The sequence below is a fragment of the Symphalangus syndactylus genome, chromosome 11 (genome assembly GCF_028878055.3).
Source record: "Symphalangus syndactylus isolate Jambi chromosome 11, NHGRI_mSymSyn1-v2.1_pri, whole genome shotgun sequence".
NCBI classification, from domain to species: domain Eukaryota; kingdom Metazoa; phylum Chordata; class Mammalia; order Primates; family Hylobatidae; genus Symphalangus; species Symphalangus syndactylus.
Genome location: NC_072433.2, coordinates 56,129,625 through 56,153,198, shown reverse-complemented (window position 1 = coordinate 56,153,198; position 23,574 = coordinate 56,129,625). Strand labels below are relative to the sequence as shown.

Below are 23,574 nucleotides of genomic sequence, written 5' to 3'. Positions count from 1 at the left end.
GGCTCACGCTTGTAATCCCAACACTTTGGGAGGTCGAGGCAGGTGGATCACCTGAGGTCAGGAGTTCGAGACCAGCCTGGCCAACATGGTGAAACCCCATCTCTAGTAAAAATACAAAAATTATCCAAGCAAGGTGGTGCATGCCTGTAATCCCAGCTACTTGGGAGGCCAAGACAGGAGAATCGCTTGAACCCAGGAGGCGGAGGTTGCAGTGAGCCAAGATCGCACCACTGAACTCCAGCCTGGGCAACAGAACAAGACTCCTTCTCAAAAAGAAAAAAAAAAAGAAATGCAGACCTGGGCACTTCCCAGTCCTACTGAGTCAGAGTCTGCATTTCAAAGCAGGCACGGTGCTACATGCCTGTAGTCTCAGCTACTCAGGAGGCTGAAGTGGGAGGATCAGTTGAGGCCAGGAGTTTGAGACCAACCTGGGCAACATAGTGAGACACTGTCTCAAAAAAAAAAAAAAAAAAGAATCTGGGGCATGGAGGCACACTGGCGCACGCCTATAATCTAAGAACTTTGGGAGGCTGAGGCAAGTGGGTCACTTGAGCTCAGGAGTCCGAGACCAGCCTGGGCAACACGACAAAACCACGTCTCTACAAAAAATACAAAAAAAAAAAAGAAAAAGAAAAAAGAAAAAAATTAGCCATGTATTGGCACCTGCCTATAGTTCCAGCTACTCGTGAGGCTGAGGTGGGAGGATAGTTTGAGCCCAGGAAGTTGAGGCTGCAGTGAGCCGAAATCGCACCACCGCACTCCAGCCTGGGAGACAGAGTGAGACCTTGTCTCAAAAAGAAAAAAAAAAGAATCTGCATTTCACCACGATCCCTAGGTGATTTGTAGGCACATCAGCATTTAAGAAGTAGAGATGGATGGATGTTCCAGTTTCTCGAGTCTTTCTGATGACATCTCCCTCCTGGCAAAGGAGGATCGATGCATTCCCCGGAGAGTTTGAGGTGAAAGCCCAGGGCAGCCAGCAAAAGCTGAGATTTCTTTGAAGTCCCATATTTCATCTAAAAAGGTCATCCACTGTTTCATGCCATACCCATAATATATCAACGGTCATTTTAATGTTTCAAAATGGTTATGTAAATTGCCATGGAGAAGCATCTGTGTTCTGGGAAGATGCATGGGAGGGTTTCCTTGTATCTTAAATGGGGTAATAATCACTACTTCAAGGGCTTCTATGAGGATCAAAGGAGAATCGTGTATATGGAAATGCTGGGTAAACTGTTTGCACGATTTATGTGTTATTATTCTGGAAGAAGATGAGAATCCTCCCCAGACCCACTCTCCTGAAAGCCAGCTCTCCCGAGGGCTGAGGCCTCCTGCGCTTTTCTTGCACTCAGGATGAGACAGGACTCAGGCTTAGGGGAGGACAGAGTAGCCTCTGTAGGCACCTCCAGAAGCCAGGAAAGCTAGTTTGTTTTTTGTTGTTGTTTATTGGGTTTTTTAGAGAGACAGGGTCTCACCCTGTTGCCCCAGCTGCAGTGCAGTGACACAATCATAGCTCACTGTAACCTTGAACTCCTGGACTCAAGCAACCCTCCTCCTCAGCCTCCCACATAGCTAGGACTACAGGCATGCACCACCACACCAGTTATTATTTTTTTTCCAAGACAGAGTCTTGCTGTGTTGCCCAGGCTGGAGTGCAGTGGTGCTATCTCAGCTCACTGCAACCTCCAACCCCCAGGTTCAAGCAATTCTCCTGCCTCAGCCTCAGCCTCCAAAGTAGCTGGAATTACAAGTGCCTGCCACCTCACCCAGCTAATTTTTTGTATTTTTAGTTGAGATGGGGTTTTACCATGTTGTCCAGGCTGGTCTTGAGCTCCTGATCTCAGGTGATCCACCTGCCTCAGCCTCCCAAAGTGCTGGGATTACAGGCATCAGCCACTGTGCCTGGCCACACCCTGCTATTTTTTAATTTTTATTTTTAAGAGACAGGGTCTTGCTGTGTTGCCCAGACTGGTCTCAAACTCCTGGCCTGAAGCAATCCTCCCGCGTCAGCCACCCAGAGCACTGAGATTACAGGCATGTGCATGCCCGGCCTTGTTTCTGTTTTTGTTTTAATTTCTTATAATTTCATTATATCACCCTTTTTTATTATTACTTACTTCATGATTGGCCAACTTAGCCAGAAGGAAAGTCCCAGTGAAACTCAGAGGTTGCAGAGATGTCAGAATAGGAGAGAACATGAGGGTACAGCATCCTGTTCCTGAGTGGGTCTAGAGAGAGGGAAGTCGGGAAGGAAAAGTAGAGGCTCCAGGGGAAGAGGGAAGCAGATGGCAACAACCTGGGGCCCTACAGGGAATAGGAGGAGAAAGGGCATCAGGGTGTTAGCCCTGGACTGGGCATGACTGGGCTGCACATAAGGCTCTTTTCCACGTAATTGGAGGGAAAAGTGAAGATGGGAGGGAGAAAAACCCAAGACTGGTGAAATGGAGACTCAGGCAGACAATGACCTTCCACAACTGAGGGCACAGGGTGAAGGCTAGCTAGAGAAGGCACAGGCGGAAAGCTGCATGGGAAGAGTGGCTCATTCAGCACTGCAGATGCAGAGGAAGAGAATTTGGCAAGTAGGATGTTTTTTAGAGACAGGGTCTTACTCTGTTGCCCAGGCTGCAGTGCAGTGGTGCAATCGTAGCTCACTGTAACCTTGAACTCCTAGACTCAAGCCATCCTCCTGCCTCAGCCTCCCGAGCAGCTGGGAATACAGGCATGCACCACACCTGGCTTTTTTTTTTTTTTTTTTTTTTTTAAGAAATGGAGTGGGAATTTTTTTAATTATTATTATTTTATTTATTTATTTATTTTTTTTTTTGAGACAGAGTCTCATTCTGTTGCCCAGGCTGGAATGCAATGGCATGATCTTGGCTCACTGCAACCTCTGCCTCCCAGGTTCAAGCGATTCTCCTGCCTCAGCCTCCCAAGTAGCTGGGACTACAGACATGTACCACCATGCCTGACTAATTTTTTGTATTTTTAGTAGAGACGGGGTTTCACCATGTTAGCTGGGATGGTCTCAATCTCCTGACCTCGTGATCGGCCCACCTCAGCCCGGCCTGGAGTGGGAATCTTAATGATTATCATGAGGATGAGAGAGAGAAAAGGAATGCCCATCATTCTCAACTTGGGCTGGCATGATGGATGAGCAGTTTCCCATGGCTCAGAGCAATTGAAAAGGATGGAGAGAAGACCTATTGCATTAAGTTAAGGTGGTCCTAGGTCTCTCTTGGGTAGAGTTCTAGTAGAATAGTGGGGCTAAAGCCAGATTTTGAGAAGTTAAGAAGAGAATGGTAGAGATTTATATTTTTCTCTCTCTTTTCTTCCCAGGATAAGCATTAAGGTTCCCACACAAGTTGCATTTCTGATACAAATGCCCTACTTGCCATTTAAAACTTAATCCCCATAACTTGCTATAACTTGGGACCAGTACCAAGCTGATATTGTATCATTAATCCTCCCCTTGGCAACAAAGTTAAAAAACAGCAAATTGGCCAGGTGTGGTGGCTCACGCCTTTAGTACCAACACTTTGGGAGGCCAAGGTGGGAGGACCACCTGAGGTCAGGAGTTCAAGACCAGACTGGCCAACATGGTAAAACCCTGTCTCTACTAAAAATATAAAAATTAGCTGCACATGGTGGCACACACCTGTGATCTCAGCTACTCAGGAGGCTGAGGCAGGAGAATCTGGGAGGCGGAGGTTGCAGTGAGCCAAGATTGTGCCACTGCACTTCAGCCTGGGCAACAGAGCAAGACTCCATTTCAAAGAAAAAAAGAAAAAGCAAATTGCAAAGCATTGTTTATTGTATGATCCTATTTTTGTTTAAAAGAATACATGAGGCCGGACGCGGTGGCTCACACTTGTAATCCCAGCAGTTTGGGAGGCCAAGGCAGGTAGATTACATGAGGCCAGGAGTTAAGATACCAGCCTGGCCAACATGGTGAAACCCTGTCTCTACTAAAAATACAAAAATTAGCTGGGCATGGTGGCAGGTGACTGTAGTCCCAGCTACTTGGGAGTCTGAGGCAGGAGAATCGCTTGAACCTGGGAGATGGAGGTTTCAGTGAACTGAGATCGCACCACTGCACTCCAGCCTGGGTGACAGAGCAGGACTCTGTCTCAAAAAAAAAAAAAAAAAAAGAAATAAAAGGGTATATGGGGCTGAGTGCAGTGGCTCATGCCTATAATCCCAGCACTTTGAGAGGCCAAGGCAGGAGGATCACTTGAGCCCAGGAGTTAGAAACCAGCCTGTGCAACATAGTGAGATGCCATCTCTACTAAAAAAAAAAAAAAAAAAATGCTTTTTAAAGAGTATATACGTGTTTGTGTGTAGATATGTATCTTTGTATATTATAAACAAAAGTACCCGGAGGAAGATATATATATCAAATTACAATAGCAGTTTTACTGGTACATGCATATATCACTTTAAATATATGTAGTTTATTATACATTACTCTCCTCCAGCCATAATAAATTATACCAGGGATTATCTCTGATGGTCAGATTATAGTATATTACTTAAAATTCTTTTGCCTCCAAATGACAGAAACTCAGCTGAAACTTCTAAGGCAATAACTGAATTGTCCGGATACTTCTCTAGGCATAGGTGAATCCAGGGACTCAAAATATGTCGTTAGGAATCTGCCTCTGCATCTCTTGGATCTGCTGTCTTTTTTATCAGCTTCATTCTCAGGCGGTTCCAGGCCTGCATCTCATTGGCACAGCATTCAAATGGGAAGAAAGCAGCTCTTTTTCTAAGGGTATCAGCAAAGTCCTGAGGCTGACTCGGTTCATGGTTCACCCCTAAAGTGGTAAATCACTGTGACTGGGGGAAGCCCTATGTTGATTGGCAAGGCCAAGGTCATGTGAACCTAGAGAAGAACAAAGTCACTTTCAAGGTCATCTAAGGAAGCCAATGAACTGCAAGAAGGGGCTGAGCAGTTCCCCAAAGGAAACCCAGGGCCCTGTTGGCAGAAGAGGAGATACAGAACCACAGATGTCCACGCCAAGAGGGTCTCCAGTCTGGGTCGTAGATTTCTGTAATGACTGCATTGTTTATAATTAACATACATTTATCTTGAAATGGCAAGGGGAAAATAAGATTCACCTCCCCTTTTTGTTCTTTGAGACACTCTGTTGCCCAGGCTGGAGTGCAGTGGTGCAGTCATGGCTCACTGCAGCTTCAACTTCCCAGACTCAGGCAGTCCTCCCCCTTCAGCCCCCCAAGTAGCTGGGACCACAGGCATGCACCACCCAGGCCTGGCTAATTTTTAAATTATTTGTAGAGATAAGGTCTCCCTAGGTTACCCAGGCTAGTCTGGAACTCTTGGGCTCAAGCAATCCTCTCGCCTCAGCCTCCCAAAGTGCTAGTTTTACAGGCATGAGCCACTGTGCCCGACCAAGATCCCTTTTTAAACAACTGATTTGGGTTGCCTCTGGTTATGACAATTGAGATAACTAAATAATGAGTGTTGAGAAAATAGTACAGCCCAAATCATATCAGAGCCCTTGATCTTAGAGGGCGTGGGAGGAACGAACAGTAACAAGAGGCGGGAATTGACCTTCTCCTTTTCATAGATGATTAAAGGTGTGTATGCCTAAGACACGTGGGGCCATCAGACAGTCTCTGGGGCTCTGGGTCGCTGGAGTGATGCGCCTGGGGAGCTGGGCCTTCGTCAAGGTCAGCCTCCGCCTCTCAGCCTCCTGCGCCGGTGTGTGCTGCACCTGCGCTCTCAGTCAGTGCTTCCCTGCATTCCGATATCACACTGCTCTGTTTCTTCATTTCAGGGTTACGCTAAGGACATGGTGACAGACTTTGATGAGAAACATGATGAGTATTTAATATTGCTTCAGCAGAGGAACCGGTAAGAGAAGCCGCTCGACGGCAGCCCTTGATATTAGCCAAGTAAAAATCTATTTAGATTTATTAACAGCAGGCAGGCCCTGTCTCACATAGGAATGGGATGCAGAGTCCCCCTCCACTCAGAGGCTTAGAATATTATCTGCAACCCTAGCTCCTATTTCTCCATTCACTGATTTAATTGCATTTTTTAACTGAGCTGTAGCAAACTGTTCGACGTGTAAGTACCATCTCTTCCCTCCCTGCTCCTGTTCTGGGAGAAGATAAGGTTGTCAAAAAAGGCTCGGATTTGGCAGGGCTTGTGCAAGAACCACCTGAAGAGCACAGTCTGTGAACGTGCAGGCTTTGACAGTCCCTGAAATCTGAGCCTATAATCATGTCATGCAAAAATTGAGTCATTTTACATTGGCGTTTGAAGTTGGTCGATAAGTCATTTGAAGTTAAAGTAGGACTGATTTTGTCTCTGGAGTGCTTGTTCTTGAAAAAGCTTGCAGTAGGTCCAGTGTGTAGCGATCAAGGTCAAAACATCATGGTCTGGTTTGAAAGAGGCATCATTGCCTCGGTTCCTTTGTAGGGCTGAGGAAGTACATTTTCAGTTCACCGCAGTTGGTCTTCAGGCCTCAAACTTTGCAATAAGCTGGGGATTTGCAAATTCAGATGCTGGGGGTGGCCAGGCAGTGAGTGGAGCCGGCTCAGTGGGACAGTGGGTACCTGAGCTCCTGTCTCCAAGCTGCTCAGCCCAGGCCAGCTGTCTGTGAGACCACAGTTCCCCCCGGGTCCTGATCCTCCCAAGTCTGCCAGAGAAGCTGGAGATCTGCATTTGGGCTGTGAAATCTCCTGAGTTTTAAAATATTGGTAATGAATTCAAGTTAAAGCACAAAGCAAACAGAAAAACAACGCAGGCCCACAGAACTGGTGGGAGAAAGGGGAAGAAAGGGGAATGGGTACGAATGTGGGCCTCTGTGTTATCAGAGTGGGCTTAGGGTCTCGCAGACAACAGAGTCTGGGGTAGGGAGGTGTCATCCTGCATTCGACTTCAGCTCTGGTCTCACTGACTGGACTCGGTGTTATCAACAGGGGCCCTGGTGGCATGTTGCATGGGACAAGTTTTTGTAATCTCACGAATTGCAGGAGTTTAGCATTCCTGCCCACCAACCCCTTTACTAAATTTCAGTAAGACCCTAAATTCCATCTATGACAGCACCCACCCACTTTCCAGATACCCATCTACTGAGGCAGCACCACCCCTGGTAGAGATCTTGGGAACAGACAATCTCTCCAGGGCCAGCCAGAAATGCCACAACAGTGTCCTCTGTGCCCAGCAGCTCTGTGCTCATCCCCCTCCATCCCCACATCAACCTCAAATTAGAACGGCGAAGGCTTGTGCTGATGAGACCGACGTGGGTTTCCATCATCATTAATGCCACGGAGCAGGATGTTTTTATTCAATCTCTGGCAGACTGGATGGTGCCACTGAACACCTGGGTGATCGTTTAATCATCTGCATGTGACTTGTCTGGGGAGAGGCTGTCACAGTTCCTTATGAACAAATTGTTTCTCATTAATTGGGTGATCAATAAGTGTGCGATCAAAGAGGCACTGGCCAATAGTATAAATGAGAATTTCCAGAGACAAGGTTATAGCACAAAGACAATTAAAAGCTATATCAAAACTGAGTTGCCATAAAATTTGGGGGGACATGTTGTCACCAAGATGGAGCTGTGATGATGACAGGAAATTAGAAGGTAGAGCTAGAAAGAAACACCTTCCAGTGGAGTCTTGTGAAGAATGGGAATCCCCCTGAGCCATTGTCGGTGAAATCTCAAAGGCACCTTTTGCAGAGTGCCAGCCATATGCCAGGCACCTCAACCCATCATTTTACTTTATCTGCACACTACCCAATGGGGCAGAGTAACTGCACCCATTTTACAGGCAAGGAAGTGGAGGCTCCGAGCAGTGAGCAACTTGCCTGAGATCTCACAGCCAGAAAGTGGTGGAGCCGGGCTGGACTCTTATGTTTTGCTTGATGTTGTCATAAATAATCAAGAGGAGAAAAAAAAAAACCTGCTGGATTGCCAGTGGCCCTAGGTTAAGTGAGGAGGGGTTTTGTGGGAAGAACTGCAATTTACTTGGAAATCTAGTTATAGGACCAGATAGAAAACTTGCCTCTGAACTTTACCCTGGACATTGAGGGAGATGAAAACCCAGGCTGCTTATCTGGGTTGTCTGTAACCTGAGAAGGGGGGATGTAATCATTGGAGTGAGTTCTGAGCAGAGATCTGCCTAGAACACAGCTTCCCATAAGAAACAGGGCAACATTTTTCTTTTATTCATTCAGCAGGATTTCACTGAGTACCTTCTAAGTGCCTGGCATTGCCGTTAATGCAAAGGGAAGCATTGTGATAAGGAAGACATGGACTGTATTCGTTAGTATGTTTTGGCTGTAAGAGACAGAAACTCAAAGTAAATGGACTTAATCAGCTAGGAAACACTGGCTCATGGAATTAAGAAATCCAGCGTCGAGCTGGGCATGGTGGCTTCTGCTTGTAACCCCAACTATGCAGGAGGCTAAGGCAGGAGGATTGCTTGAGCCCAGAAGTTCAAAACCCCGTCTCTGAAATATTTTTTTAAATAGCCAGGTGTGGTGGCATCCACCTATAGTTCTAGCTACTCACTACTTAGGAGGCTGAGGTGGGAGGATCACTTGAGTCTAGGAATTCAAGACTGCAGTAAGCTATGATCATGCCACTGCACTCCAGTCTGGGTGATAGAGTGAGACACTGTCTCAAAAAAAAAAAGAAATTCATCATGATACTCTTGGCCTCAGGCATAGCTAGATCCAAGTGTTTAGATTATGTAATCAAAATCAAGTATTCTCCATTTTCTATACCCTCGTTTTCCCATATTAGAGCCATTCTCAGGCAGGTACTTCACTTGCAGTGGCCAAGACAGCAGGAAAAGCCCCTACGTACATCCTACCTGGAAGCATTAGGGATCTTTCCTAATGCTTCCAGCAAAAGTGCTGAGGAAGGTTCCCATTGGCCTGGCGTGGGCCCAATTCCATCGCAAGCTACGTTAGGCCATTTTTGCATTACTATAAAGTAATGGCTGAGACTGGGTAATTTATAAAGAAGAAAGGTTTCATTGGCTCACGATTCTGCAGGCTGTACAGGAAGCATGGTGCTGCCATCTGCTTGGCTTCTGGGGAGGCCTCAGGGAGCTTGTATTCATAACAGAAGGCAAAGTGGAAGCAGGCACATCACATGGTGAGAGCAGGAGAGAGAGGGTGGAGGGAGGTGCCACACACTTTTAAATGGCCAGATCTTGGGAGAACTCACTATCGCAAGGATAACATCAAGGGGATGCTGCTAAACCATTCATGAGAACTCTGCCCCCATGATTCAGTCACCTCCCACCAGGTCCTACCTCGACACTAGGGATTACAATCCAACATGAGATTTAGAGGGGACATACATCCTAACTATATACAAGCCAATCACTCCCTGTGTCTGGTGAGATGGCACAGTCTACTGGCCGTTCCTTGGCCACCCCACTAAATTGTGCAGTGGAGTCAGTTTCACCCGGTGGAGTCAGTTTCATGGAGTGAAAGAAGGAATGGTGCTGTACCCAGAGGAGATCTGAGGGGCTCTGTTTGGAAGATGGGGGAGATTCCTGGCCAGGCAGAGAGAACAGGTGTCCACCACACAGCTCTTACCCTTGAAGAACTCCCCAGTGGTGGCAGGGTGAGCGCAAGGCCACCTATAACTATGACAAAAGAAGCAGAAAGTGATTGTGTGCTCCAGGAGAAGACTGGGGGCAGGGAGTAGGGGGACAGAGTCTGGAGATGTGACAGCCCCGCCTCACTCCTGCAGAAACCCTCCCAGCTGCCTGTCCCAGTGGACTCTCAGTGATTCCTGTCACTCAACCTCATGAAAGAGGTAATCACGCCCGACAAGATTCATAAAAGAGCAGGCAGAGTGATCAAAGGGCTGAGTGATGAGGATCAACTGAGAAGATGAGGGCCCTTGTATCTGAAGAGGTGACAGCAGAGAGGGGCTGTAATATACACCTCTAGACTGTAGGGGGTAGACCCAGATTTGCTCTCCAGGTCCAAGAATCCAGCAATGCTGTGATCATTTGGTCCTTGAGAAAGGTCATTCAAGGAAAACTTGCCCACAAAAGTGCAGGGCCTGCAGCCCCAGGAGAAGATCCAGGCAGAAAGAAGGAAGGAGAGAACCAGCATCACTGGGGGCCTCACCTGGACCTTTGTCTGAGCCAGAGCTTTAACCCAGTCTATCCTTTTGTCCTCATGGCAGCCCAGGGAGGTGCCGGCATCTTTAGTCTCCTGTTACAGAGGAGGAAACAGACCCCAGGGAGGTTTAGGGACTTGCTCAAGGTCATGCAAGCTGGGGAAATGGCGGAGCCTCTGGCACTGAGCTCCGTACTCCACACTCACCTCCTCCACCTGCACAGATGCTCTTATGTGCAGCTCTGTGGAGCATCCTAGGGGACCTACAGGTTCTGGGGAGGAATGGCAGGCTTCTTTTTGCACCCCTGCCCTCTCTGTCTTTACCCTTCAAGACTGGACTCAAATGCCACCCCCTCCAAGGAGCCCCCAGTTGTGAGCCAGTGCTCCCTCCTCTGACCTCTTCTTGTTCAGAGCCTCTGTGATGCCTGGTGCTAGAGGCAAGAAACCAGGAAGGAGCAAGGGAGAGCACAAGCACTGCAGCCCCACGGGCCAGAACTTAAATCCAGGTTGGAGGTTTCCTTGGCTCTCTGGCCTTGGGCAAGTTCATTTCTAAAACAGGCCAACAGAACCTCAATCCCAGGATCACTGAAGGGTGAAGTGAGACAAGGCCGTTGAAGGCCCATAGCAAGCCCCCTGCCCAACCCAGTATTCTTCACCATCATCATCATCATCATCATTATCATCATTCAGTTATTGACTGATTGATTGATTGATTGAGATGGGGGTCTCTGTTGCCTAGGCTGGAGTGCACTGGCGTGATCATAGCTCACTGCACTCTCCAGCCCCTGGGCTCAAGTGATCCTCTTGCCTCAGATTCCCTAGTAACTGGGCATACGTGTGCGGGCCACCACATCCAGCTAATTTTTTTAATGTTTATTATTATTATCATCCTTTCGATATAAATGCCTTCTCCCCAAATGACATCCAGGTAATTCTTGAATGGCTGATCCTTGGGGAACCCTCTCAGGCAACCTGAGATGACCGAGATCTGGAGGAACCCTGTGGTTCATCTACAGTGCCATGGCAGCCACACCACTCAGAGACCACTCAGTCATAAGCCTAGTCACAATTAGGCCGCCACCCCCTGAGAACAAAGTGACCTGCCCTTTGTGTTCACTGGGTCCTCCTTGCCATCTAAGTCCCTGCCCCAGTGGCCCACGAGGAGGAGAATCCTCCCTGACCACCCCAGCCCCAGCCATGTCAGGTCCCTAGACTGTGCCTCATCACACCCTGTACTCCCCACTCACTGTGCCTTCACTTCCTCATCTGTGCAGGTGATCCCAAAGGCCAACATGGGCATAAAATGGAAATGATGAGTGTGATGTGCATCACATGAATGGTAGCTGTGAGCACTAGGGTGTTCATCCATGTCTCCTGCCCCAACTTGAGATCCTTGGGGTCACTTGTTCCAGAAACAGGCATTGAGATCGGACACAGTGGCTTATGCCTGTAATCCTAGGACTTTGGGAGGCCAAGGTGGGTGGATCGACTAAGCCCAGGAGATCGAGACCAGCCTGGACAACACAAGGAGACCCTGTCTCTACAAAAAAAATACAAAAATTAGCCAGGTGTGGTGGCACGCACCTATAGTCCCTGCTACTCGAGAGGCTGAGGTGGGAGGATTGCTTGAGCCTGGGAGATCAAGCCTGCAGTGAGCTGTGATCATACCACTATGCTCCAGCCTGGGCAACAGAGCAAGACCCGGGAAAAAAAGAAAAGAAAGAAACAGCCATTGAGAGCTTTCCTCATTCAGCAGGCACCATGGGCCATAGGACAGAGGCTCAGAGTCCAGTGCAGGGGAGGAAGAATAAACAAATACACAGATACATCCATAATATAATGTTAGCCAGTGATAGTGTGCCATTGGAAAAAGTTGAACCGGCAAGCCAGTAGAGGGTGGCAGGGCAGCAGGAGGGAAGAGTTCGATTTCAGATAGGGCAGGAGTGGAATCTGATTTATCTGAGTCCCCTGTACCTAGGACGGCTTTTTATGTAAAGTAGGCTATCAATTTTTTAAAAAACACTTTTCTTTGATGCCACCTGAATATTACTGATGCACTCCACTGCAGTAGGGGAGTTCCTTTAGCAATTCCTTTCACAGTCTGAATAATTGTCTCCTAATTTATCAGTTTCATAAATCTACATTTTCATAAATCATTCTGCTTAAGGAGGGGCACCCGTGAACTGCCAGTCTCAGATCCTGGGTAGCTGGATGCCGTGACTGTTAACATGGCATCAGAAGGCAGGGAGAGAAGTGGAGGCAGGCTGTCTGCCTGAGTGATCAAATTCCCCGCTCTGCCCCGCCACAGGCCTCCTGGGACCTAGACTCCTGCTCCCTCCCTGGAGACTGACGGTGCCTACATTGTCCCTTGATTGTTTGCTCCTGCAAGCGTAGCTATTGCTGTGTTTGGAAATTGTCTCTTAGTTACTTGTGTTTTTCTTCTGTTTTATGTTGTTGCCCAACAATCAGGCATCTCCCAGGCTTCCAAGGCTGGCAAGAGATAAGCAGCCTGTAATAAATGTTCCTGCCACAATTGGTGAAAAGATGAATGTATTAGCCGCTAAAGAAACATTTAAACAAAGAAATCACCCACAATGCCACCACCTTTCCTCAACAACCCATTTCATTTTACATTTATCACCTTCCACGCTGGGTCCACAAACACACAGTTTTCCAACTTTACTACATATGTCTTTTTCTTTTCATTTCATTTCTTTTCTTTTTTCTTTCTTTCTTTTTTTGGAGACAGGGTCTCTGTCTGTCACCCGGGCTGGAGTGCAGTGGCATGATCATGGCTCACTGCAGCCTCAACCTCCCCAGTTCAAGACATTCTCCTGCCCCAGCCTCCCAAGTAGCTAGAACCACAGGTGCATGCCACCATGCCCAGCTAATTTTTGTATTTTTTATAGAGACGGGGTTTCACCATGTTGCCCAGGCTAATCTCAGAATGCCTGGGCTCAAGCAGTCCAGTCTGCCTGCCCCAACCTCCCAAAGTGCTGGGATTACAGGCATGAGCCACTGTGCTCTGGCCTATGTATCATTTTTATTCTGCCTTTTTCATCACCACTCCCCCGCCCCCCACTGAACAGATCACAAACAATCCCCCATGTTTCTATACAGTCTTCATAATGATAACATCTGTGTAATAGCAGCATCCACTTCTCTGGTGTTGGACATTTGGGTTGCTTCCAGGATTTGTTATTACTGAACACTGACTATCTTCTTGCCCAGAGTTCATATGCTTAGGAACAATTTGCCGGAATGTGCTTACTGGGCAAAGACCAAACATATGGCATTTTCTATATTTTCATACTACTTCTGAGAAGGTTCTATGAATTACCAGCAGTGTCTAAGTTTGCCAGTTTCAACATCATCTTGCTAGCTTTACAAGTTGTCTTCCTTTTGGTGTAGACTCTGGAGCCAAATTGCCTAAGTTTGCATTCTACCCCGGCCTCATACTATAATAGCTCTGTGACCTTGGGCAAGTTCTTTAACCTTTCTATGCCTTATACTCCTCATCTACTAAATGGAGATAATAAAAGTGATTACGGCCAGGCACAGTGGCTCACACATGTAATCCCAACACTCTGGGAGGTCGAAGTGGGCAGATGGTCAGGAGTTCAAGACCAGCCTGGCCAACATGGGGAAACCGTGTCTCTACTAAAAACACACGCAAAAAAAAATTAGCCAGCTATGGTGGCACACGCCTGTAGTCCAAGCTACCTGGGAGGCTGAGGTAGGAGAATCAGAATCGCTTGAACCCCAGGAGGTGGAGGTTGCAGTGAGCCGAGATCACACCACAGCACTCCAGCCTGGGTGGCAGTGCTAGACTCCGTCTCAAAAAAAAAAAAAAAAAAAAAAGTGGTTACCCTGTAGGATTATTGTGAAGAGTAACTTCTTCATATCATTGATCATCATTATTCTCTGACTCTCTGTCTGTGAATTTGTGTCATCACTAAAACTGATCTGTAACCCCACAGTCGATACTTGCTGCATTTTTGCGGTCACTTGCAGACACGTGCAGAGGCAACATTTTTAGTCCCCCGATACACATGTTCTCAGCTGATATAGAACAAGGCAATTAATTATCTGCCTCTCATATTATAAACAAGTGTCCTTTTTGCCGTGTACATAGTGCCATGTTTTTCACATTTTTGTGCTTTCTGCTGGTGATTTCGTTGCTTAAACTGGCCTTATACATAGTGCAGAAATGCTGTTCAGTGTTCCTAAGCATGAGGCTGTGATATGCCTTATGAAGAAAATACATATGTTGGGAAGCTTTGTTCAGGCATGAGTGATAGTGCTTTTGGCTGTGAGTTCGGTGTGAATGAATCAACGGTGTAATAAGGCATCTTTAAACAGAAACACACATACACAAGGTTCTGTGTTGATTGGTTCATGAAAATGTGACCAAAGACTCACAGGCACCTGACCCTATATTTCCTCTAGGAGCAGTAGTTCCAAATTCTCTAATTCAGAATTCACAGTGACTTTCTAGACCACTCATACTGTGAATAATGAGAATTGACTTTAGGTTTTTAGAACAGAGGTTAGCATACAGTATGCACCTTTTATGTGATTGCTATTATTTTTTAAAATTTAAATTTTGCTAATTTGATTGGCACTTATTTAATTACTGAAGAAGAGGCACACTTGTTGCTAGGTTGGCTGGTTGTGTAAATGTAGTTGATTTAGGGGCGTCTAAAGCTGTGTATAAAATGCAGGCGAGTCTGGCGTCCAATGGAAGCAGTTCTCTGGGGTCCGAAGAAGACACTGTACCCTGCATATGGCAGTGTGACATCAGGATTGGGTAAAGGACCAGGCTCAAGGTGTAAGGATGGGCTTCAGTGAAAGCTAAATTAGGGACCTGGCCACACTCCTGCCTTTTAGCCAAAAGACGTGATAATCCTATTGTTAACCTTGAACCAACGCCTGCATTGATATCTTTTTTAACTGCATTAGAATATGAAATGATGGCCTTTGAAATATCAGGGGTGAGTGTTTTGAGAACACATCTATTCACTGAAGCAAAACATTAGCCCACTTGGTCTGACAAAAGCTGTTTTCTGATTTGTAAATGGGTGGTATGAAATCTCTCTCACAAAGCCTGAGAGCCTAAAAACCACTTTTTGTTGCACATCAAACAAAGTTTCACACAAAGTGAAATTGCATAAAATTGGGATCTTTTCAGAAAGCCCAGGCTGTATGATAGCAGTGTGTAAACACACGCTTCCTCTCTGCCTTGGCCAGCACGCGGCATGAACTGGGTGTGTTCTTTTTCGCTAATGTGTATTTGAGCCTCAGAATGAGAGCTGCAGAAACTTCCCTGCAGGGCCCCAAACTGTCTCCCCCTCGTGGCTTCTCTAAGTGGGTAATGGGCCTGTTAGGCTGTTCGTAGACAAACAGCTGGGCACACGCCCCCTGGGCTCTGATTAGAGACGCTTCACTGTGGGAACAGCAGTTCACTCCTGGCTTGGGGGTACAGCAGCCCAGACTCTCAAATGATGAGGAGGAACAAGCCACCGTTTCTCTTTCAGGATATTAAAGCATTTGAAAAGCAAGGACCCCGTGCAATTGAGGCTGGAGCACTTGGAGCAAGGTTTCTCTGTCTATGTCAACGGTGCCAATTCGGAGCTGAAATCGTCACCACGGAAAGCCATTCACTCTGACTTCTCCAGAAGTGCCTCCCACACGGAGGGGACACACGGTGAGCACAGGCCCTCCAGGCTGAGTCTCAGCTCTGTTAATCAAAATTAATTAGGAGCAGGGTGCAGTGGCTCACACCTGTAATCACATCACTTTGGGAGGCTGAGGCGGGTGGATCACTTGAGGCCAAGAGTTCCAGACCAGCCTGGGCAACATGGCGAAACCCTATCTCTACTAAAAATATGAAAATTAGCCAGGCATGGTGGCATGCACCTGTAGTCCCAGCTACTGAGGAGGATGAGGCACAAGAATCACTTAAACCTGGGAGGCAGAGGTTGCAGTGAGCCGAAATCGCACCACTGCACTCCAGCATGAGTGACAGAGAGAGACTCTGTCAAAAAAAAAAAAAAAAAAAGGGACCATGGAACCACGTCCTGTGCATGTGAACAACAAACACAAGTTAACTATACCCGCATGGCCAGAAAGAGAGCATAAGAATGAGAAAGAGAAATCCTGTTTTATTCCTGTTTAAACTCGTCTTGGCCTCTACTACCCCAGAGCAAAGGCAGCCAAAGCAGCAAATTTCTAGCTTTTACATTTCCTGGGTCTTAAGTCAGTACTTTAAGGAAATGTCTAGGGAAATTTTGGATTATATCTGATTTTTCACTTGATATGTCTTAACTTTAGTACCTAACCCCTGTGTAATATTTGATTTTACCACTCATTTCTGCATTTAGTTAATCTATACCGTGCATACTTTAAATGGATTTCACGTGCCCTATAAGAAAACCACAGGAAGCTTGTGTGTAATAGAAAAATACCCAACCCAGCCTAGCATAGACACAAAAAATGATTGGGCAGTTGAATGAATGAAACAGCAGAGCACGTGGAGTCAGGATACCATGGGGAAGCCACTTAGTCTCTCTGTGCCTTTGTTTGCTCATCTTTAAAATGGGACTCAGCTAGGCATGGTGGCTCAGGCCTGTAATCCCAGCACTTTGGGAGGCCGAGATGGGCAGATCATTTGAGCTCAGGAGTTAGAGGCCAGCCTGGGCAACATAGTTAGACCCTGTATCTGCAAAAAATACAGAAAGTAGCTGGGCATGGTGGTGCATGCCTATAGTCTCACCTATTCAGGAGGCTGAGGCAGGAGGACTGATTGAGCCCAGGAAGTCAAGGTCGCAGTGAGCTATGACTATGCCAGTGTACTCCAGCCTGGGTGACAGAGCAAGACCCTGTTTCAAAATGAATAAATAAATAAATACATATTTTAAAAATGACAATAAAATGGGACTGGCGAGACTGCTTATCCCAACTAGTTGTCAGAATGCCCTTTAAGGCTGCCTTGTTGGAGAGGCCAGTGTGCTACCAAGCAAGTTACAAGAAGATCTGGAATGAGGCAGACTGGATTTGAATGAACCCTGTTCTGCCACTTTCTGGCTTTGAGACCTTAGACAGTGAGGACCTCTCTGACCCTCAGTTTCGTCTTGCATAAAATGGGAATAATTATGCCCACGTTGCAGGCTTGCTGGGAAGATTAAATGATATAAGAAATGTAAGCTGTCTGGCACACAGTAACTTTGATTTGTGTTATTCTAATCTATGGCCTCACAGACATGGTAAGATCTCAAGCCATTGATATATAGTAAAAGTCAAAACAACAACAAAAGGGCAAGAAGACAAAGTGATTCCTGAAATGGTTTCCTAGGAGAGCCACTGCAGTCGAACTCAGAGTGTAGCTTGAGCTCCCCAGCCCCCAGGGCAAAGAGGGAAACCAGTGGCTCTCCTAGCTTTCATGGTGGAGGCAGACCTGCTGCTGTTAGTAAGGAGAATTCAGCTTTTCCTGGTCCAGGTTTCAGGGAGAAACAGATAACAGGATTCTGTGTACTTGGAACACCAGCAGTACCTTCATTCATTCATTCAGCAAAGAGATTCACCCTCTACACTCTTTTACACAAGTGGTGACCTCTTGTACCTACTGTCCTGAACCTTGTTTCTGTAGCTTAGAGACTCTTCTCTGTATATACAGACCTGCCTGATCCAGCCATATATTATACATATTATTCCATGGCATGGATATGCTGGAACTTATTTACCCATTCCTTTTTTGCTCAACATTTAGCTTGTTTTCCGATGTCTTGTTGCCACAACAGTGCTGTAGTCAATGTCCTCATACACAAGACTTTGGGTACACTGATATGCATTTTAGACATGAGTTACAAACCAACCCAGTACTGTGAGCTTGTCATCAGTGCCTCACCAAGTCTCCTTCCCTCGTCTCTGGTGCAGATTATGGACGAAGAACTCTGTTTCGAGAAGCTGAAGAAGCCTTAAGACGCAGTTCACGGACAGCCCCCAGTAAAGTCCAGCGCCGAGGATGGCACCAGGTCTGGAGACTGTGGCCCCAGCCCACACTTTAGAATACAGAGTGTGGGTGGCTGTGGGAATAGAAATTCAATCAGAGCATTTAAAACCCCCATGGGCCAGGCACAGTGGCTCCTTTATGCAATCCCAGCATTTTGGGAGGGTGAGGTGGGAGGATCACTTTGAGCCCAGAAGTTCGAGACCAGCTTGGGCAACAAAGTGAGACCTCATCTCTACTAAAAATAAAAATAAAAAATTCGCCAGGTGTGGTAGCATGTACCTCTAGTCCCAGCTACTCAGGAGGCTGAGGATTGAATGAGCCCAGAAGTTGAAGGCTGCAGTGAGCTACAGTTGCACCACTGCACTCCAGTCTGGGCAACAGAGCAAGAGCCTGTCTAAAAAAAAAAAAAAAAAAAACGTCCTATGGGGAGTAGGTGGGTCTGGCTGGGCATGGTAGTGTGCCCTTTCTGCCTATGGAACTGACCTCTGGAGAGACCTCTCTGCTGCACGGCCCTCCCCTTTGGATGTGGCCACTCCAGCCCCACTTGGGGGTGTAGGAAGGTCAGACTCAGAGTCCCATCATGATGACTCATTCATTCAGCTATTTTTTTTATTGAGTACCCACTATGTGCCAGGCACAGTTCTGGATGTCAGGGATACAGTGGGTGCATATAACAAAGCCCCTGCCCCATAGAACTGAGATGCCATTTTGGGTTGCAGCTGGTGTGCTGATGTCAGGAGCTTGCATTTCGGAGCATCTACCCCAGGTACCACACATAGGCTCAGCTCCCATGTAACTCGTCTCCTTTGCCCTCCCAGCAGAACTGTAGAGTATGTTCCAATATTGTCCCTCTTTATAAGGGGCGGAAGAGATGGAGGTTCACTGAGTTTTCTAAGGTCAACAGCTAAGAAGCGGCAGAATCAAGAGTCAATCTTAGATCTTTTGCCCCAAATTCTGTGTTCTTGCTCATATAGTTCTGGATATTTTACCTCATAGTCACTCGTACCTTACCGAGGACCAGCAGGTCCCAGCCCCATTAAATGAAGAATGACGAGGTTCACAAACTTGGAAAGGAAAGCTTTATTTCTCAGAAAGGGTAGCAGCCTCCCTCCCGGGTGGCCATTCCGGCAGGCTAGGAAACACATCCTCAGGCCAGAAGCCAGAAACCTGCACTTTGAAGTTCAGACGGTTAAGACGGATTTATGCTGAATAGGTCGCCCAATATACATATTCAGTAAGCTGTAGGAGGAGTTATGAATATTTATAAAAGGAGAAATATGCGCATGTGCAGTTGAGCTTCATGCCTCTCTATGGATCCCATCGTCAAAAAATGGCGGCATTAGCGGGATCTGAGGATGGAGGTTTTGGCCTTCTGATGTCAAAAGGCGAATCAGGAGACACGGAAAACCTCACTGTGCATCCTCTATAGAGGGGTCAGAACCACTCCATGGTCAGTGATCCCTTACCAGGAAGAAATGCTGGTCAGTTGTGTAGTAACCACAGAAGGGAGGGGCAGCAGGCAGGCTGGTTGGGAGGGGCAGCAGGCTATTGGTTGATATCAGCGGTGGAGTCTTTGAAAAGGGCTGGTTTCTTTCTTTTTTTTTCTTTTTTTGAGACAGAGTCTCGCTCTGTGACCCTGGGTGGAGTGCAGTGGTGTGATCTTGGCTCACTGCAACCTCCGCCTCCCGGTTTCAAGCAATTTTCCTGCCTCAGCCTCCCAAGTAGCTGGGATTACAGGTGCCTGCCACCACACTCGGCTGATTTTGTATTTTTAATAAAGACTGGGTTTCACCATGTTGGCCAGGCTGGTCTCAAACTCCTGACCTCAGGTGATCCGCCTGCCTCTACCTCCCAAAGTGCTGGGATTACAGGCGTGAGCCACCACGCCCGGCCAAAAAGGGCTGGTTTCTTTTTAACCCTTAGAAAAGAAAGCCTCCTGGCGGTTAACGAGGGAGGGGATATAATGAGGCATGTCTGACCTCCCATCCCATCATGGCTGGGAACTCAGTTGTAAGGTTTCTCTGGGGTCCCCTTGGCCAAGAAGGGGTTCATTTAGTTGGCTGGGATCTTGAGATTTTCTTTTTATTTCTCAGCCCTGACTGTACATTTAAATGGCCTAGGGAGGTTTTAAAATATAGATGCTCAGGCCCCACCCCCGGAGATTCTGGCTTGCTGAGGCTTAAGCAGTGTTATTTTTTAAATTACTGTAATTTTTTCTCTTTAAAATTTATTTTTTTACTATATTTTTTTATATAAAATAAAATTTAAATATATTTTTATTTATTTTTACATATTTTTTATTTATTTTTATTCACTATATTACCCAGGCTAGTCTTGAACTTCTGGCCTCAAGTGATCCTCCTGCCTCGGCCTCCCAAAGTGCTGAGATTTCAGGCATGAGCCTCCATGCCGGGACTGTTGTTATTTTTTAATTTGTGTTCACCAAGATTGGGAACTACTACCACATATGATTTCACACCGTACTAAATGTATGGGTCTATAGTTAAATGCTTTCATACCCTTTATCAGCCCACCCACAATAACCCTGTAGGTCAGAAAATGTCCTCATTGTGCTACTGAAGAAGTCAAGGCCAAGAGAGGTAAGGTGACTTCCTCAGAGTTGCATAGCTACTAAGGAAGAGGGCAGACTGGGATTTGAACTCTGGGCCTGTGGTTATAAACCCAGTGGTCTTTCTGCCTCCCCACAGGGGCATCTTCAAGTCATTGATTAATTGGGGAAGGGTGTCCCTGCCTGATCTCAGTGTTGAGGAGCAAGGCCTGGAGGACACACAGCCTGGAGGCCTCCTTTTGTCCCCTGCAATGAATATTAATTTGTTGCTAATGCGGCCTTTCTCCACTTCTCACTTAAGACAGTTCTTCTAGTTGTTTTGAGAGCCTTCTATTATCAGGAGCCATATTCGTGTCTTATGTTGTGGCTTAATAGCTGGCCCTAGAGTCTGTGCAATTTAAAAAACTTGGCCTAAGATTAATTAGCATCCTCCTCAGTCTCTCCTTGTGGTCCCACACTTCACAGGGCCTAATCATAGCTAATTTCCTGATTTCCTGATGCCTCGAGGGCTGTAATTGTCCTTCTACACTGTATCAGTCAGGGGTCAGGCAGTGCCTAACAGCAGAGACCACTCAGGCTATTTTAAGCAGAAACAAATGCAGTGCAGGGAGTCGGGTGCTTATGACGTCCTTGGGCTAGCATAAGGAGTGGACTCTGGGCTAGGCCTCTAGGAATGGCGCCTCAAAAGCATGGCCACTTAGCCTGGGCCTGCCAGGAGAGCGGCTGCCTAGGACACCGTTGGGAAGGTGGGGTATCAGCATCAGGAAGGCGTCACCTTAGCTACAATCCAGGAATCAGGGAGTTACTGCCCCAGCTGTTGGCCTCAGAGTGACCCCACGCCTGCTAGGACAGCGCTATGAAGACCCTGCCCCACAGCGTGGCCAGCCAGTCAGGAACATTGTGGAAGAACTCGATGCCCTGTGCTGAAACAGGGCAACTGAAACAGCCAACATCTATCCCCCTCCTCTCCTCACCTCACTTCTGCTTTCCCTGGCTCGTGTGAGGCCATCTGATTGGCTGAACCTAAATCACACCCAGAACTCAAGCCAAAATGTAACCATAATAGGTCCATTGCATGATGCTGGCAAGTCTATACACATAGACACCGGGTTTCAGCAGAGAGAGAGGTCTAATTGTAGGGCCGCCAAACGAGGAGATGGGAGGAAACCTCAAATCTGTCTCCCAGAGGAGTTTGGGGCCAGTGTTTTTAAGGGTTTTGGAGTAGGCTGATGTGTGGAGATCATTGATTGGTGGAAGAGTGCAGGGGGAAGTCACGGGACAGGGAGATGAAGAAGCTGTGTTCTCACGCGGATCCCGTTCTTCTGTGGGGGCCTTGAAACTGGCTAGCGTCAGTTGTTTTGCTGGAATTTAAGATCTGAAAAACATCTTAAGCAATTCTTAAACAAAAGCCTTAATGATTCTACAGTCAGAAATCTCTAAGGAATAATGGGAATGCTAATGGTCAGTATCCAGTGAATTTCAGTAACAAGGAAGTGGGTCAAAGTGCAGTGATTAATGCTGAATTATAACTATATTCTGTGAGAATTCTTGTTAACCCTGTGAGGACAGCTTTAGAAAGGGAGTCTGGGGAATGCAGTATTTGGCTTTCTGGCCTCTACCCCCGAGAAAGGCTCCCCAGGAGGAGTGTGGGATGGGTACCGAGTGCCAGCCCCCTCCAGTCCAGAGCATGGACTCTGCTCCACACACCCAAGCCTTTGGGAACCACTCTTAAAGATAGACACAAACCAGGGAGCATTCAAAAGTGGTGAATGAACTACAACATGTGTCATGAATGAAATCATCTGTTAATTTAACAGACATGTATTGATACCTAGCAGGGCCCAGGCACTGTGCAAGGCTCTAGGGTTCAAAAAAAAAAAAAATTCAAGAAGGCTCAGTTCCTGCCTTTGAAGCTCGGGCTGTGAAGACATGGGGACTGCTTAACTGGGAGGAGGGTGTGACACCTAACTTCAAATACATGGATGGCGGGCCTGGCGGGGTCCAGAAGTTGACCACTTGAAGTGTGGGTCAAATCTGCCCCCAGATAATGGTTGTTGGGCTCACACAGCTTTTAAAAGACTTTTAGAAGCTTGCCAACATTTAAATTAACAAGATTTTATATTAAAAATATATCTAGCCAGGTGCAATGGCTCATGCCTGTAATCCTAGCACTTTGGGAGCCCGACGAAGGAGGATCACCTGAGCTCAGGAGTTCAAGACCACCCCAGGCAACAAAGCGAGTCCCATCTCTACTAAAAATAAAAAAATTAGCCAGGCATAGTAGTGCACACCTCTAGTCCCAGCTACTGAGGAGGCTGAGACAGTTAGGATCGCTTGAAGCCAGGAGTTCAAGGGTGCAGTGAACCATGACCGCACCACTGCACTCCAGCCAGGGGGGACAGAGCAAGACCCTATCTCAAAATCAAAAATCTAGATTTCTTCTTCCCTGGAAAAAATGGAAAAGTCTGGCCCCCACGCTGGGCCATCCTCCTCCCCACTAGGCAGCCAGCAGCAGGAGCCAAGTCCAGCTGCTGTGTTTGGACAGGGCATGAGCCTTCCTGTTTGCCAAAGTCCCCACCACTCCCCAGAGCTTCAGTGGTGAGGCTGAGTGGTAGCTGTGGTTTATTATCAGATTTAGGCTATGATTTCTCTTATCTCGTGTTTCCATTTCCCACCTGGTTCTTTGGGGCATTTGAATTTGTAGCCCCAGGTGAGTGGAAGGAATGGGCTTTGGACTGCTCACTGGCTGTGAGCCCTGGAGCTGGCTGTGTAACCTCTCTGAGCTATATGTGTGTAACCTCTGTGAGCTGTGTGCCCTGGAGCTGGCTATGTAACCTCTCTGAACTGTGTGCCCTGGAACTGTCTGTGTAACCT

At 47.0% G+C, this 23,574-nt stretch overlaps 1 protein-coding gene across 14 annotated transcripts in view; it reads left to right on the top strand.

Moving 5' to 3' along the window:
• The window catches only part of KATNIP (katanin interacting protein), a 241,234-nt gene that overhangs the window by 63,786 nt on the left and 153,874 nt on the right, over positions 1-23,574 (top strand). For 12 of the 14 annotated variants that reach the window (XM_063612788.1, XM_063612791.1, XM_063612790.1 and 9 more), the window contains 3 exons: positions 5,799-5,875; positions 15,658-15,827; positions 18,056-18,153. In XM_063612788.1, the coding sequence (XP_063468858.1) occupies positions 5,799-5,875; positions 15,658-15,827; positions 18,056-18,153 (345 nt within the window). Of the gene's footprint in view, positions 1-5,798; positions 5,876-15,657; positions 15,828-18,055; positions 18,154-23,574 lie in introns of those variants that run through there. The other 2 variants (XM_063612792.1, XM_055297733.2) reach the window with 2 other exon arrangements.